At 41.5% G+C, this 17377-nt stretch overlaps 1 protein-coding gene across 1 annotated transcript in view; it reads right to left on the reverse strand.

The window, feature by feature from the left end:
* LOC117398988 (myelin-oligodendrocyte glycoprotein-like) overlaps positions 1-15076 on the reverse strand; it is a 37977-nt gene extending 22901 nt beyond the window's left edge. Inside the window, exons 1-2 of the mRNA XM_059012230.1 lie at positions 14852-15076; positions 10728-11198 (exon numbers count right to left, since the gene is read on the reverse strand). Of these exons, the coding sequence (XP_058868213.1) occupies positions 10728-11198; positions 14852-14967 (587 nt within the window). The 5' untranslated portion in view covers positions 14968-15076. The remainder of the gene's footprint in view (positions 1-10727; positions 11199-14851) is intronic.
* Between the last annotated feature and the right edge of the window lie 2301 nt (positions 15077-17377).

Consider the following 17377-nt stretch of genomic DNA (forward strand, 5'->3'; position numbering starts at 1 on the left):
AACACACACACACAGAGCACCAGGGTTCAGAAACACACACAGACAGACAAACACAGAAACACACACACAGAGCACCAGGGTTCAGAAACACACACACAGACAGACACAAACACAGAGACACACACACACAGAGACACACACACAGAGCACCAGGGTTCAGAAACACACACAGACAGACACAAACACAGAAACACACACACAGACAGACACAAACACAGAGACACACACACACAGAGACACACACACAGAGCACCAGGGTTCAGAAACACACACAGACAGACACAAACACAGAGACACACACACACACACACACACACAGAGACACACACACACACAGACAGGGACAAACACACACAGAGCTCCAGGGTGATAAACACACACACAGGGTTATAAACACACACACACAGGGTTATAAACACACCCACAGGGTTCAGCACATTTATGACTCAGAAACTCACTGGGACAGTTTGCTCCCAGGCTGCCTGATGTGATCCGGTGCCAATGAAACAAGTTCAATAGTGAGCAGAAACTTGAAACAGAACAGAAGACAAGAAGAGGAGAAAGTGACGCATCAAACTCAGTGCAGAGAGCAGGACGAGAAGGGCACACATTGAAGCCAAGAGAAAAGAAACCCTGGAGTACAATACTGGATCGGGGGTCTTACTGGTTCCAGGGCAGCTCAGGTGAATTCAGGGACGCTTCTTCTCCTGCAGAGTCCATCCTCTTTGCACGCTCCGTCTGCATCTCTGTACCGACACACAAGAGAAATCTTAAATTCATACCACGTTACACACTGGAGTCACTAAATATTCAAAGACTCGTCTGTCTGTTTATCATTATTATTACACATCACAGCGCTCTTAGTTATAGACTATATACTCAGGAAAGTTTCATGAAATTAAACCCACAAGGAAAGGGTCATTGTGAACGCCTACAGATTCACAACCAGAAAAACTACACTTCCCATGAGCCTCTCTTGCAGATTCACTTCAGCTACAGGAGGTACAGGGTCTCCTCTCCCCCTCCTCCCTCCTTCCCCCTTCTCCCTCCAATTATCCACCCTCCCCCTCCCCCTCCCCCTTCACTCTCCCCTACTCTCCCCTACTCTCCCCCCTCCCTCACTCTCCCCTACTCTCCACCTCCCTCACTCATTCACTCTGCCCCCTCCTCTCCCCCTCCCCCCCTCCCCCCCTACTCTCCCCCCTCCCTCACTCTCCCCTACTCCTCCCTCCCTCTCCCCTACTTCCCCCTCCCTCACTCCTACTCCCTCCCCTACTCTCCCCTACTCTCCCCCCTCCCTCACTCTCCCCTACTCTCCCCTCCCTCACTCTCCCCTTTCTCCAGAAGGACCCAGTCCCTACAGCAAACATGCCAGCTTTGAACCCTTGTGAATGCACTCCAGCACTAAATTCAGAACTGGCCTGGCTGCACAGGTATATTTTATTAGTTCTAATATTGCATTAGCAAGCTGTTGATGCAATTCCAGCAAATACACTAAAAGTGAAACTAAAATTACACTAGTTATGTTTAAGGATACCAATTTGTCACGGACACAAATAACGGAAAGGTCACGAATAAAAATAGATCATTTCAATGAATTATCACAGCTACAAAGATTTTAATAAAAAAAAAAAGTATGTTGTGTTTAATTTTTTTTAGTTTTTTTTTTTTTTTACTATGTACAACAATGTTCGACCTGTTTAAAAAAATAATAATAATAAGTGGGATATACTCTGAACATACATTTAGAAAAAACAATACTTTCAATACTGTACTGATAAAAACAAAACAAAAAAAAAACACAGATTTACAATCGAAGAGGTATTTACCGCGAGCATTATTCCGCCTTCAAAGCCAGACCGCCTCAAGAATACGGCACGATAAATACATTAATAAATATAACAAGACATAAAGAAACCCGTTTGTAAATATTAAAAAACACAACTTCACACTTTACCTTAGAAATTTGCTGCGGAGTTTCTATCGCGCAGTCCAGTACACCTCACCCCCCAAGCCTGGCACCCTTATAACTCCGCCTCTACATTGACGCACTGTCCTCACAATGATGCACTGATCCCACCCATGTGAAGTCATGTTTTTTTTAACGGAATCTACATTTCTCTGTATTGTCACTGTCGTAACATGTAATATGCCCTTTTTATTTATGTTTTTCAAATAAAGAATCGGCATTGCATTCTAAATAAACCATTTAATCATCATTACATTTATAAAGGCACTATTATTTAATGCGTTTACGTTTCCGTATAATATATACAAAAGCAGTAATCGTTAACTATTTGCGGTATGTAATGTACAGTACTGTGCAAAAGTTTTAGGCAGGTGTGAAAAAATGCTGTAAAGTAAGAATGCTTTCAAAAATAGACATGTTAATAGTTTATATTTATCAATTAACAAAATGCAAAGTGAGTGAACAGAAGAAAAATCTACATCAAATCAATATTTGGTGTGACCACCCTTTGCCTTCAAAACAGCATCAATTCTTCTAGGTACACTTGCACACAGTTTTTGAAGGAACTCGGCAGGTAGGTTGGCCCAAACATCTTGGAGAACTAACCACAGTTCTTCTGTGGATTTAGGCAGCCTCAGTTGCTTCTCTCTCTTCATGTAATCCCAGACAGACTCGATGATGTTGAGATCAGGGCTCTGTGGGGGCCATACCATCACTTCCAGGACTCCTTGTTCTTCTTTACGCTGAAGATAGTTCTTAATGACTTTCGCTGTATGTTTGGGGTCGTTGTCATGCTGCAGAATAATTTTGGGGCCAATCAGATGCCTCCCTGATGGTATTGCATGATGGATAAGTATCTGCCTGTACTTCTCAGCATTGAGGAGACCATTAATTCTGACCAAAACCCGAACTCCATTTGCAGAAATGCAGCCCCAAACTTGCAAGGAACCTCCACCATGCTTCACTGTTGCCTGCAGACACTCATTCGTGTACCGCTCTCCAGCCCTTCGGCGAACAAACTGCCAAATTTTGACTCATCAGTCCAGAGCACCTGCTGCCATTTTTCTGCACCCCAGTTCCTGTGTTTTCGTGCATAGTTGAGTTGCTTGGCCTTGTTTCCACGTTGGAGGTATGGCTTTTTGGCCGCAAGTCTTCCATGAAGGCCACTTCTGATCAGACTTCTCCGGACAGTAGATGGGTGTACCAGGGTCCCACTGTTTTCTGCCAATTCTGAGCTGATGGCACTGCTGGACATCTTCCGATTGCGAAGGGAAGTAAGCATGATGTGTCTTTCATCTGCTGCAGTAAGTTTCCTTGGCCGACCACTGCGTCTACGGTCCTCAACGTTGCCTCGTTTCTTTGTGCTTCTTCAAAAGAGCTTGGACAGCACATCTGGAAACCCCTGTCTGCCTTGAAATTTCTGCCTGGGAGAGACCTTGCTGATGCAGTATAACTACCTTGTGTCTTGTTGCTGTGCTCAGTCTTGCCATGGTGTATGACTTTTGACAGTAAACTGTCTTCAGCAACCTCACCTTGTTAGTTGAGTTTGGCTGTTCCTCACCCAGTTTTATTCCTCCTACACAGCTGTTATTGTTTCAGTTAATGATTGTGTTTCAACCTACATATTGAATTGATGATCATTAGCACCTGTTTGGTATAATTGTTTAATCATACACCTGACTATATGCCTACAAAATCCCTGACTTTGTGCAAGTGTACCTAGAAGAATTGATACTGTTTTGAAGGCAAAGGGTGGTCACACCAAATATGGATTTGATTTAGATTTTTCTTCTGTTCACTCACTTTGCATTTAGTTAATTGATAAATATAATCTATTAACATGTCTATTTTTGAAAGCATTCTTACTTTACAGCATTTTTTCACACCTGCCTAAAACTTTTGCACAGTACTGTATGTAAAAAAAAAAGACAACCTGCAAGCATTGTTGGGAATGGTCTTGATGTCAGCGTATTTTTAAAAATATTGCTTGATACTCTCTGATTAATATACTGCCTTCCGCTTCTGTGGAAACTGTTCAATTATCCGTGTGTTTCTATTGCAACAATACTGTTAGAACGGAACCCTATAAAAACGTACCACTGGATTTTGGAACAAGGTACGATGGTATCTGTGACAGTCCAATTGTATTGTATAATATATGTATCCTACACCATCAATGTACAATTCCCTGTGTTACAATAATGCAGTACAACCATACTAATAATAGTATAGCTACACTATAGAACCGTGGTACATTTTTATAGGGGCATCGCTTCACACAATCTACATTTACTTAATCGTATTAAAGTAAGTGTAGCCCAGTGGTAAAATACTAGGGTATATACTACGTATATACAGAAATTCTGTATAGACCTTATATTTGGATGGCTTTAGGACCTGTTTTCAGCAGAGCAGACTCAGAGGGAGGAGAGGTGTTCTCATGGCCAATGAGGCGTCGTGTGTTAAACTGATCTCCCGAGAGCCAATAGAAATCGCCCCTGCAAGAGTGGGCGGGAGTCTGAAAAAATAAAAACGGGAGCTAGCATAAAACAGTACAGAGTAAGTGATTCAGCAGAGTAAAAGTGAGGATTTCTTAAGTCAGGAAATTCATATAAACTTTAGTAGACAGTACTTAAGTTTAAACAAGTTTCAGAAGAGTATTCTGTTACTTCTGCTTTTATTTCTTTTGAGTTCACGTAACAAGCTCGTGTTTTATTTTAAGCAGCGTAGGTCTGTCAGGTTACGTAGTCACTCAGTGCGAGTTATTTTCTTTAGGCATTGTTATATACAGTCTTGTTAAAACAACATATTGTATTGCAAAGTTTAAGTTTATGCACCGTTAATACGTGCTTTAAATAAAAGTAGAGACAGTGACTAGGTCGTGAAATAAACGAAGCAATTGAGAGGCAGCTGGAGAGAGAGAGAGACAGAGAGAGAGAGAGAGAGAGAGAGAGGAGGTTTGCCGTGATCCAGAGACCGCGAGCAATCGAGAGCTACAACTGGGAGAAGCCTTTCACAATTGTGAGTGTTTCCACAAAGTGTTTTGTTTTAAAATGGCAAGCATAGCTGTGTCTTTTCAATAAAGCTTGCGAAGGGACCATTTTGTTTTATTTCTAGGCCACAACGTACCCGAGCCACGATTCAGGCCTGCAAGTGTTTGTTTGTTCGTCTGTCTACATGAGTGTTACACGTGGGGCTGGAGTGCACTCCACTAGCGTTTATTTTGAATAGAATATATTAGAAGAGTACATTTCAGTTAAAAAACACTGAAGCATAGAGCTTTTAGTTACTGTTTGGTGACTTGAAAGAAGTTACATTTTGGGGAAAGTATTTTGTTATTGGAATTGTTTATATTGTATGTACAATTTACTTACCTGCAGTTCATTATATTAGTTTAACTTGAATCCCCATTTATAAAGATTATTTTTATATAGAATTCAGTACTGTGTGTGAGTGTGATTGTATTAGTTGTATATTGCTCTTGCTTAATTTGCATTTGTTATATGGTTGAATATAAGTTCCTGTGGACGCGTGCCAATAATAGGGAAACCACGTGACCATCAGGTGGAGGCATCGCTAAAGAAGGAAAGTAAGTGTGATAGTTTAAGTCTGGTAACAGTGTGCAAAAACAAAAGGACCATTGGTTCTGGGATAATAGATAAGAATCCAGGGCCCTTACTGTTAGGTGCAAGGCCTATTTGTGTAGGGGTAAGTGACACAAGTGTTACATAAGAATGATGTGTGTCATTCTCATCTTATCTACAATGTAAAATTGACATGCTTACATGTCTGTATAGGTTAGTCTAGGTATACACAATAAAATATAGGAAGCTGAAGTTCAGGTCGTCACTCATATTATTTGCATCCCAGTTTTTGTTCTGTCCTTTAAGCTCATATGCCAATTGATTTATCAAAGTTGAATGATGATCCCTTTTTTTAAGTCCCTTTGGTCATATCATGTTGACCTGCTTTTTGTATCCCACAAGGATCATCCCTTCTACAAGTGCATGTAACCTGGCCCAACATGGATTTGTGTGGCATATATATATTCTATAACTGTTAGTTTGCAGTCTGTGTGGAGTTTGCATGTTCTCCCCGTGTTTGCGTGGGTTTTCTTCGGGTACTCCGGTTTCCTCCCACAGTCCAAAGACATGCTGTCCAGGTTGATTGGTCACTCTAAATTGCCCTCTGTGTGAGTGTGTGTGTGGTGCCTTGTGATGGACTGGCGTCCCGTCCAGGGTGTAGTCTTGCCTTGCGCTCTGTGTATGTCGGGTTAGGCTCCAGCTCTCTGTGACCCTGTAAAGGAGTAAGCAGTTAATGATAATGGATGGATGGATGGATGGATGTTAATTTGCAGCATGCACAAAGTGAATTAGATATAGGGTATATTCACCCCTGGACATGTTCACATAGCTGTGGACTCTTTACTGGAAGGTTGAGGGTTCAAACCCAGGTGGGGCACTGCTGCTGTACTCTTGAGTAAGCAGGTACTTCACAGATTGCTCCAGTAAAATACCCAGCTCTATAAAAGGGCACAAATACAAGTCACTTTGAATAAAAGCATCAGCTAAAAAATTATCTATAGCAATTTATGTCCATATGTGAAACACACACACACACACAATACAGCAATTTATTATGTAATCACATAGAGGTGGTGATTAAATGGGTCTCTTTTTGCAAGGTGCAGTTGTATTGAAGTGAAGGTGGTTGCCTACAGGTACAGTTGGTGGCTAAAAGAGGAATTGAAGACAAACCAACCCTAACCCTAACCCCAAACCCTAAATAACAAGCTGTGATGCAAATAAAAATCCAACTACAGCCTCGTATTAAAGATTATAATCACTGAACACATCTGTGATGTTTGTTGGTATAGAAATGAATTAGTAGAAAGGGAGTGGATTTTATCTGTTCCTATTAAAATTGGAAGATTTTTTTGATTACATACACAACATTCACATAGGGTAGCAGTGTAGAGTAGAGGTTAGGGCTCTGGACTCCTGACCGGAGGGTTGTGGGTTCGATCCCAGGTGGGGGACACTGCTGCTGTACCCTTGAGCAAGGTACTTTACCTAGATTGCTCCAGTAAAAACCCAACTGTATAAATGGGTAATTGTATGTAAAAAATAATGTGATAACTTGTAACAATTGTGAGTCGCCCTGGATAAGGGTGTCTGCTAAGAAATAAATAATAATAATAATACTAACTTGTCTTGTATTTTTCACGCAAGTTAGAACAAATGTCACAGGGGACTGTCACTTGGACCCTCCTTCAAGTGTCACAACCATTCTCCAAGGACCTGTTACTTAAGGGACAGTACAAATAAACTTGCCATCAAGTATGGCTGTATTAGTATTATTGTTAACTACGATTATTATTGCTGGTACTGCAGTGCAAATAGCGCGATATCAAATTCATGTTTGCAAGTAACTCGGCGAACTGGTCAGACAACACAGCCTGCGCTGACCCTACTGGTCATTCTGGGAATTACATGCAGCTGGACTCCGATGTATTTCACTATTCATATTCCATACTTAAATACTGCTATCATGTTAAACAGAGTACTCTAATGTATAAGCTTGGATTTATCTTGGCTGGAGTTTCGATGTGTATGTTGGGTACACCTCTGAAAACACTTGGCACTGTACCAACTTGCACTGTATAGTTATCCTTCAGGATTTGCACAATAAATTACTTTTGTAACGCTACTAAAGGCTTGCTTTTGTCCACTTTACTTGTGTCATGAGACCCATTGGCCGCTCTGATAAGGAGCCTGTGATAAAACAATTAGAACAACATTAGCCCGGACCGAGCAAATAGGCACAATTGGAAAAGCAGATCTAACTTGCGTGAAACACACAAGCCAAGTTAGTAGAAACAATTGGGCCCCCCCCCCCCCCCCCACCCTCCCCCGCTTTGACAGTTGTGCCTATTTTCTTGGTGCTGGCTGAGGTTGCCCCAATGGTTTCTTGAAACTTGGCTTGTGTTTTTGATATCTCCATTTTAAATGGCTTGTCTCTTTTTATAACTTGGCGTTTTATTTCACATTGGAAGACACAGAAACAAGAGTGCAGTATTTACTTGTGTTTCTTCTTACTGTTTTAGTGTTAGAAATTAAAAGAACGACTCTTTCAACACAAACTTTGAGTTCAAATATTTGAAGTGTGCCACAGTGGAAGGATATGCAGAGTTGTGATTTTACTCTCCTGTATGTCAGACCTCAGCTGCAGGAATAGAAGCTCAGGATAAAGAAAGATTCTTTACATTGACCTCTTTATAGAATGTTACTAGATGTAAGAGCTGCAACAGACAACATCAAAGTTAGGGTCTTTATGCACAGGTCTGTTCGACCAACATTGTTGCTCCCCCCCACTTTGTTTACGCTACAACATAACTTGTTTCCAATCTCTTACTCTTCCTGTGATTGGCTGCAGATAACAGCGCTAACCAGTGATTGGATAATGTGTGCAGTTTACTAGTACGGGTCGCCACCGCTTAGAACGGGCGCGTTTGTGTGAACGTGATTCACCCGCAGTAAGCGATGGACAGTATAAACACCCACACAATAACCTGACATTCAAAATGTCCTTCAAACCACCAGTACAGTAAACAAAACGAACACGCGTGCATGAGGTTAAAAATCTTTATTAAGACACTCATTACACTAAGAAAAAAGATGTATTAAAAGCTATGAATGTAATAAAAGGAAAGTGCAAAAAAATAATGGAAGTGCAAACATGTACAGAACGGGCAGGCTTCATTACTGCAAACATGTACAGAACGGGCAGGCTTCATTACTGCAAACATGTACAGAACGGGCAGGCTTCATTACTGCAAACATGTACAGAACGGGCAGGCTTCATTACTGCAAACATGTACAGAACGGGCAGGCTTCATTACTGCAGAGTGTTTCCAGCGATGAACTCTGTGATATGCATCTGGACAATCTTTTTTTGCAAGTATGGACAGCAAAACGTTTCCTAAAAAATCCCAATTCGGCTCTATATCCAGATGCTGCTCCATAACACGCCGCAGTGTTACAAGCACAGCACGCATGCTTACATCATCGGTGTCTGTTTCAGGCACAGCATCCTGGTCCCTAAGGTGACACAGCTGAGAACTGTTTCTCTGACATCCCCTCTGGTGTTGTCAGTTTCAGTTTCTCCTCCTCCAACTACACAAACGCCATCTTTTTTGAAGCAACATTGCATTGTTTGTTGACTGACAGAGTTCCAAGCATGTTTCAGCAAGCGCACAGCATCTAACAGACATTTTATTTACACATTGAATTTAAGTGCTGATGCTCATCGCTTTTCTCTTTCCAGCCATGCTTGCTGTTGCAGTCAGTGCTGTTTTTTCAAACTAAACCAACACTGCGTACAGGGATTAAATAACCAAGGTACAGTACAGGGTTAATCGCTCAGTAACGAGATCCAAACAGCTGAGTTTGCACGAAATGTACGGCGTGCTTAACACGGTACAAACAATGCCTTTGTTATTGAAATCAATGGGAATGGCAAACGGCAAACGCTATTTGTCCGATATAAACGGCTGCCCAAAATAACCCTGTACGGTGCAAGTGGTAGCGACTGTAACTCAAGACATTGTATCTGAGAGGTGTGGTTGTTGGTGGAAGTTTTAGGGGAAGCGGGACTGGAAAGTTAGAATTTCTTGTGTAATTGAAAATAAAAAAAATACGTGTCGTTAATTTGTCCGAGTCACACGAGTCCGAGTCACACAAGGTCGAAGAGTCGAGATGAAGTCTTCTGCGACCATGACTCGAGCTTGTGTTTTTGATACAAGTTAGAAGAAACAATTGGGGCAACCTTGGCACCCCATCGGTTTTACAGTTGTGCCTATTTGCTTTGTGCGGGGCAAGGTTGCCCCAGTGGTTTCTTGAAACCTGGCTTGTGTTTTGATCTCTCTACTTTAAGGGCTGGTCACTTTTGATAACAGCGTTTTTTCACATTTCACAATTTGTTTCAGATATAGTATAAACTCTTCAATGTGATATTAAAGGGGTTGGACTATAACTGCAATGCAGAACGATACTGGAGGCCCATCTGAATCTAAACCAGGGCGTCTCTCAAGGCAAAAAGCACCCTCTCAAAGAAGTAGCTCAAATACATACAACACCGTTTAAAAGAAAACACTTAAGCGCAGTAGATTTTTACATTTACGTACGTACATAAATGCATATTTCTTAACATTACCCTTAACTTTCAGTATCCAGTTTTACAGTCATTGTCCAACTGTGTTTCTTAAATTTCTTGGGAGCCATCTAATGGCATTTATTAGTTATTGCACAATTATTATTGTATTTATTAAAAACGGATGGATTTGATTGTTACACTGGTAATGTTTTAGAGCTGCTGTTTCTGATTGAAAGAGGTATCTCCTCTGAGGGAACTTGTATTAAACTGGGTGTGTTGAGCAGTGCAGGGGAGCGCTCTGCCTTCACTGGTTTCACTGTCCTGTCCTGCACTGTACTGAGCTTTCAGAGCATCGTGGGACTTCCAGAAACAACAACCTGCACGTTGTATATACAGCTTCAAGCCGATACAGAAACTTGCAGCTACCCAATAAACAAGAACTGCTCCTGAAACCCACCAGGGGTGTCGTCCATTCAGAACAGCTGCTGCTGCTGATGTGGGCTGAGCTGTAATAGCTGCTGATGTGGGCTGAGCTGTAATAGTTGCTGATGTGGGTTCAGCTGTAATAGATGCTGATGTGGGCTGAGCTGGAACTGGGACTAACTCAATCAGGCCCGACCCGTGCCGTTTAGGAGTGTAAACAGAGCACTCATATTCTCCAGCATCTTTCTCCCTGACTCTCTTCAGCAGCAGTGAAGCATTCCCGCGCTGCAGCTCAGAAACAAACAGGCTGGTCCTGCTCACATACTGAGGGAGCTGATGGTCAAGCTGCTCCCTGTTGTCAAAGTAACTATGAACGATGCGGCGTGTTTCTGCTTGTCTCCAGATCACATCAAACTGCTCATCCCAGCGTCCAGCTATAATGTAGTCGAAAGAGCAGCTCAGGATACAGTCCTGCCCCTCAGTACACTTCACTGAGCGCGGGACTTTCACAAACTCACTGTCGCTGCTCACACTGCCAGCAGCCAGTATGAGGATTGCCAATACCCCGGTAACAGCAGCAGCAGCAGGGCCAGTGAAGCGCACTCTCCTCCTTAACTGGATCCTGGACTCGGTCCTTCTCTTCAAATAGAGCCTGAACAGGAGAAGAGCAAAAAGTTCAGAAACACACACCAGAAACACAGACAGAGACACACCCTGACCACAAGGGATCAGAGACAGCGGCAGATCCCTTCTCAACTCTCTATTATTATTATTTATTTCTTAGCCGACGCCCTTATCCAGGGTGACTTACAATTGTTACAAGTTATCACATTATTTTTTACATACAATTCCCCATTTATACAGTTGGGTTTTTACTGGAGCAATCTAGGTAAAGTACCTTGCTCAAGGGTACAGCAGCAGTGTCCCCCACCAGGGATTGAACCCACGACCCTCTGGTCAAGAGTCCAGAGCCCTAACCACTACTCCACACTGCTGCCCCGTTAGTAGAAACAATTGGGTCAACCTTGCCCCCCACTGCTATAACTCCATGTACACTAAAACGATTAATGCATAACCAAAATGAAAAGGTGTTTTTTTTTAACAGATATGAAATTTGATTAGATGAACTTCTCTCACTGACATTTCAACCGAGGCAGTGTATCTCACTTGTGTTCACGCAAAATCAGACTGGCTGACCCAGAACTTACTCTCGCTCACTTTGTTACGGAGACACCAGTAAATTCCAGGTCAGCCAGTTTGATTTTGCTTGAATACAGCAGACGATGTCGCTTTCATGGACAGCAAAGCATAAACACAAGAAATGGGAAGAAGAAGAATGCAAGCGGCAAAGGGGGGCATCAGAAAGATTTTTATAAACCGATGCTGAAAGCTCCAAACCACCGAAAACCTTCTCCCTGACCCTGGAGAAAGAGTGTCAAAAAACAACTCCGATCAACAGTAAAGCAAGGGAAGCTAACTGGCTTTGCTGTATTGGCGACTGAGAAAGAAGCAAGCCTCGTCAAACTGTATTTTAAGGTTGCTAACTGTCCATATATTTCAGGTCAGTCAGTAAAAAAAAAAAAGGCAAATTTTAACACTAAAAAATAAATAAATAAATAATGTCTGATTTGGGATCAAAATAAATATGGTATATTATGGCTTTCCCTAACAGCTTGTAGTAATGGCTTTCTGCATGAGGTATTAATTATGTTATTATAAATTTTGCATCATGTGTATGTGTGTGTCTCATAGTTAAGTTGTTTTTAATCATTATGTTTAAATTGTGTTTATAGTCGTTTTAATGTGCTTACTAATTCAGTTGCTTTAATATGCTTTTATATTAATCTTCTATACAGTATTGTGTAAGTTTCGCGTTCTTTAATTTCCCATCGGCAAAACCAGCTACGTGCAGTTTTGCACAGTCTAACACGACTCAAAGTCACAGATGGGTGTCTGAGCTAAACGCCAAAAGGCAGGAGACTAGCAGAGATAGTTCAGAGAGCACCACCCCCTTTCCCACAGAGGAAGTATGTGGTAGGCTGGCCGTGTGTGATGAGAGAACGACACCTCCACTATTGGACAGAAACCAGTTGGGTTGAAGGGGAGTCAACAATTATTTACAAAGGTATGAATATCAAACATTGTACAGATTTGTCTGTCTTTTCATCTCTTTCAAATTGACACCATGGATATCCGTGCTTTCTGATACAAACATATGCACTGAGCTGTACTGAGGCCTTGTCCAAAGTCAGTTTAAATCTTGTGTATATGATTTTATTGGAGGTATACCTTTCTTGTATATAAAGTATTTTTGAATCAAAAAACCATTTGTCATCTTCATTTTTTCACTACAAGCTTGAATGACATATACCTTATGTGATGGCAGTGAAAAGTATCAAAAGAAGAATGCCAATTAACATAACTGTGCTGAAAGATTACACGCGTTCTTCAACCAAGTAGCCAAAGCACAGCGAGCTCGGGTCTTTCGTCATAATTAATTACTAGAATTCGGCATAATTGACCATTTCTGATCAAAACCCAGTGGCGTAGCTAGGGGGGTGGTTTTAGGGGTTTGATTCCCACCCAAATTAATTATTCAACGACATGGGAGAGAAAAAAATGTCAGCAGTTTCTGACACTGTGAACCCCCGTCTCAACCAAAGTAAGCTCTGACCCTTGAGCTGTTTGCTGCTGCATCGCTGCCCACCTAAGCATACAAAAAAATAAAAAAAGCAGTCAAACACGTATCCAGTTGTGATTGGGCAGAACCCTGTAATTTTTACACCTGATTCAGCCTTCGGCTCCTTTGATTGGACAACGAGTGTGGACGTACTGTTATTATGGCCTCGGGGGATGGTGAAAATACAAAACATAACTGGTGACTCAAAAAAAAAAAAAAGCTTTTATCGGTGCTTTTCAAGATATGTGTAGAAATACATATCACTCAATCAGACACAATGGTTACTGTATCCTTTGGAAAAGAAGGTACAACAAAATGAGTTATTTAAACCTGTTCATTGCTTTCATTTCATTTTGAATTTACCGACTTTCCTTGATAAAAACTAATCCATGTCTGGAAGGTTACTAGACGTTCTCTGCTTTTGACCAATTTTGAGGACGTCTGATTTTTAGACCCGTGCGAATCATGCTTTAAACGGCTGTTGTAAAACCAAGACCTAAATATTCGACAAGTTTGCAATGAAAAACATGAGGATGGACTTGGGGCTCTAAACATCAGGTAAGGTAGGTTATTCTTTCTGTTATTTAATTTGTATGTTTGATAACTGCATAGTAATGGGTAGCAAGTAGTAATTTGGAGTGTAGTGCATATTGGTGAAGCATGAGTTATATAATCTAGGAGAGGTCAAAGGTTGCAAGTCAGGTCATTTTTGGATAGAGTACATATGGTTTCCTATATGTGTCCCATAGTAACCATTAACCTATCTGCAGTTTGTAAGGAGTTATAAGCTAGTTTTACATTTGAGCGAAGATTTTGAAACGTTTTTAAAGAAATGGCCACATTGGTTTACGTACAAACACCATTTTTGAAAAAAGTCAATTGTATTGATACAGGGATGATGCTTGTTAACGTTGGAGTTAATCAAATTAACCATTTTTCAACTGAAACGGTTTTAAATTGAAGAAAATGTAGGTCTGGCGGCCATATTGTTTTATAAAAGAACACCATTTTGCCCTGTTTGAATTCAAGTTCAGAGTTAGTTGGTTAAACGGTTTGCAAACAGAAGCAGTTTGATGTTTGGAGCGTGTTTTGGGGAATTTGGTGGCAGCCATTTTGATAGTAAAATTTATCGCAGCAACTTCTGCTTTGTAAACTTGAAGCTGGTTTGGTTGCTGATGACGTATATGAAGTTTCAGATCAATCGGTTCACCAGTTTCCAAGAATAAGATTTTGAAAGGCTTTTACCAGGCCACCAACTTGGTTGACGCAGGAGCACAATTTTTTTTTGCATCTGAACTGTAATCTACACGGGATGATTCCTGCCAAATTTCATGTTGATTGGTTACACCACGTGAGAACAGGAGAAGTTTAAAATTGAGAGGAAAAACGACAATAATAATAAAGAAATAATAATAATAATAATAATAATAGGCTTCCCAAGCCAGCTTCTCATTGGTTAGTTTCTCTAATTGAAGCGCTGCGGCACATGTAGCTCCTGGAGCGGATCAAGATTACGGATCAGTGGAGCCAGATCCAGATCTGCTTGGTAAAACACCTTCCATGATCCGGCTCCAGTGATCCCGGATCCGAAACCCTGGAGTACAATACTGGATCGGGGGTCTTACTGGTTCCAGGGCAGCTCAGGTGAATTCAGGGATGCTTCTTCTCCTGCAGAGTCCATCCTCTTTGCACGCTCCGTCTGCATCTCTGTACCGACACACAAGAGAAATCTTAAATTCATACCACGTTACACACTGGAGTCACTAAATATTCAAAGACTCGTCTGTCTGTTTATCATTATTATTACACATCACAGCGCTCTTAGTTATAGACTATATACTCCAGGAAAGTTTCATGAAACTAAACCCACAAGGAAAGGGCCATTGTGAACGCCTACAGATTCCCAACCAGAAAAACTACACTTCCCATGAGCCTCTTGCAGGTTCACTTCAGCTGCTGGAAGCACAGGGTCTCCCTCCCATTTCTTTAGGAGCACCCAGTGCCTACAGCCAACTTTGAACCCGAGTGAATACACTCCAATACTACTTATTCTATAATAACCATGGTGGTCTAGTGGTTAATTAAAGGGGCTTGTTACCTGGAGGTATACGCACACACACACACACACACACACAAGGCCGTAGCCAGCTGAGGCACAGGCCTCAGTTAATTTCATACTAAGAATTATCTACTTAGACTCTGTTAGACGTTGCTTTGCCACAGAATAATATGCATTTCATCCCTCGTTATTGGCATACATTAAAAGTCCTGCTGATATATAGCCTCTGTGCTCTTCAAAATCTTTTACTGTCATTACATACCTCTACATATTTTTTCCATAATTTCGTGTGTGTGTGTGTTTCCTGGATTTAGATTTTTTTTTAGTACGAAGAGCAGTAGGAACTAGAGTTGTCTTGCAGGGAGTGAATAATCTGAGTTAAAAAATAAAAAAGTGTTTATCGCAAGTTAACTACAGTTGATTGACAGTCCTAAATCTATTAAAATAAGATATATATTTGGTAGGTACGAGTAGGTTGTAAATAAGGTACTTTAAAGTCATGATGGTAGTCATATTTTGTTGGCAGTTTCAACATGCTGCCCCATATGTTTTACGTGTTGTTTCAAAGGTGAGGGCACATAAATATGCCGTGCCAGTCAGTAATGAAGTGGGTGTGGTGATTGCAGTAGCGATGAGGAGGATCATATTGCAGACCCTACCTCCCAACCATGCCCCTGCAGATAACAGTGAGGATGAGATAAAGCAGTTGCAGCCACCTTGTTAAACACAGAAAGGTAGTCTTTTGTAGTATAATAGTTTAGAATTATTATTATTTATTTCTTAGCAGATGCCTTTATCCAGGGTGACTTACAATAGTTACAAGATATCACATTATTTTTACATACAATTACCCATTTATACAGTTGGGTTTTTACTGGAGCAATCTAGGTAAAGTACCTTGCCCAAGGGTACAGCAGTAGTGTCCCCCATCTGGGATTGAACCCACAACCCTCCGGTCAAGAGTCCAGAGCCCTGACCACTACTCCACACTACTGCCCGTTTTAGAATAAGAAAATCACTAAATAATATTTCAATAATATTGTTAGAGGGTAGTAGGTGGTGTCTTTGATAGGACCAGCAATGACGTCATACACACGGGAAGCTTGACGGCTTTATTAATTTGGTTTATTAATTAAAAACAAACAAACAAAAAAAGGCAGAAGCCACAGTCAGCACCCAGGTAGGGTAGCAGGTATTACAAAAATAAACACAAAAAAACCCTGTAATACCAGCTATGGTAGAACCAGGTTAAAAATAAAAAGAGTAAACAAACAAGTCCCGCACACAATAATACAGAACACAAAAAATAGTAGCTGCCGTTCTTTAAACGGCCACGTTGGTGGTGGTGGCGCTGTGTCGGCAGTTGGCTCCTTCCAGCACTGGCTGCGGCACACTGCAGCACTCGCTGCCCTGGGTGGAGATGAGACGTCTGGATACTTCTGAAGCACACACTCGGGAAGAGAAGGAGAAAGGTAGGACAACAGGTGGACGCAGCACAGCGTCAGGGCAAGATGACCGACCACACTAGAACTCCCGGTATGATCATTTTCAGGCCGTTCGCCATGACTTCAGGCTGCCCTACGCAACGCCACAAGAGATTGGGAGGGTGGATTACAGCGGGACCCTAATTATTATTATTTGTTTATTTTAGCAGACGCCTTTATCCAAGGCGACTTACAGAGACTAGGGTGTGTGAACTATGCATCAGCTACAGAGTCACTTACAACTACGTCTCACCCAAAAGACGGAGCACAAGGAGGTGAAGTGACTTGCTCAGGTTCACAAAATGAGTCAGTGGCTGAGGTGGGATTTGAACCAGGGACCTCCTGCAAGCCCACTTCTTTAACCACTACCGGTATTAACTATTTTGAAAGCACATGATAAATAATACATTCAGTTGTATTACAGTTGCAGGCAAACTTATAGGCACTGGGTAATTAAGAAGCTAGCATGGCATTTAGTATTTAATTACATTTTTTGTCAATAATGACCTAAAAATATGTAGCCCTGACATGAAAAAGAAGCCCACGGTATCAGGCATCCAGTAAACGACACTGCAGGCAAAGCAACACTAATAACGGGACCAGTTCGT

The sequence above is a fragment of the Acipenser ruthenus genome, chromosome 44, assembly GCF_902713425.1.
Source record: "Acipenser ruthenus chromosome 44, fAciRut3.2 maternal haplotype, whole genome shotgun sequence".
Lineage (NCBI taxonomy): Eukaryota > Metazoa > Chordata > Actinopteri > Acipenseriformes > Acipenseridae > Acipenser > Acipenser ruthenus.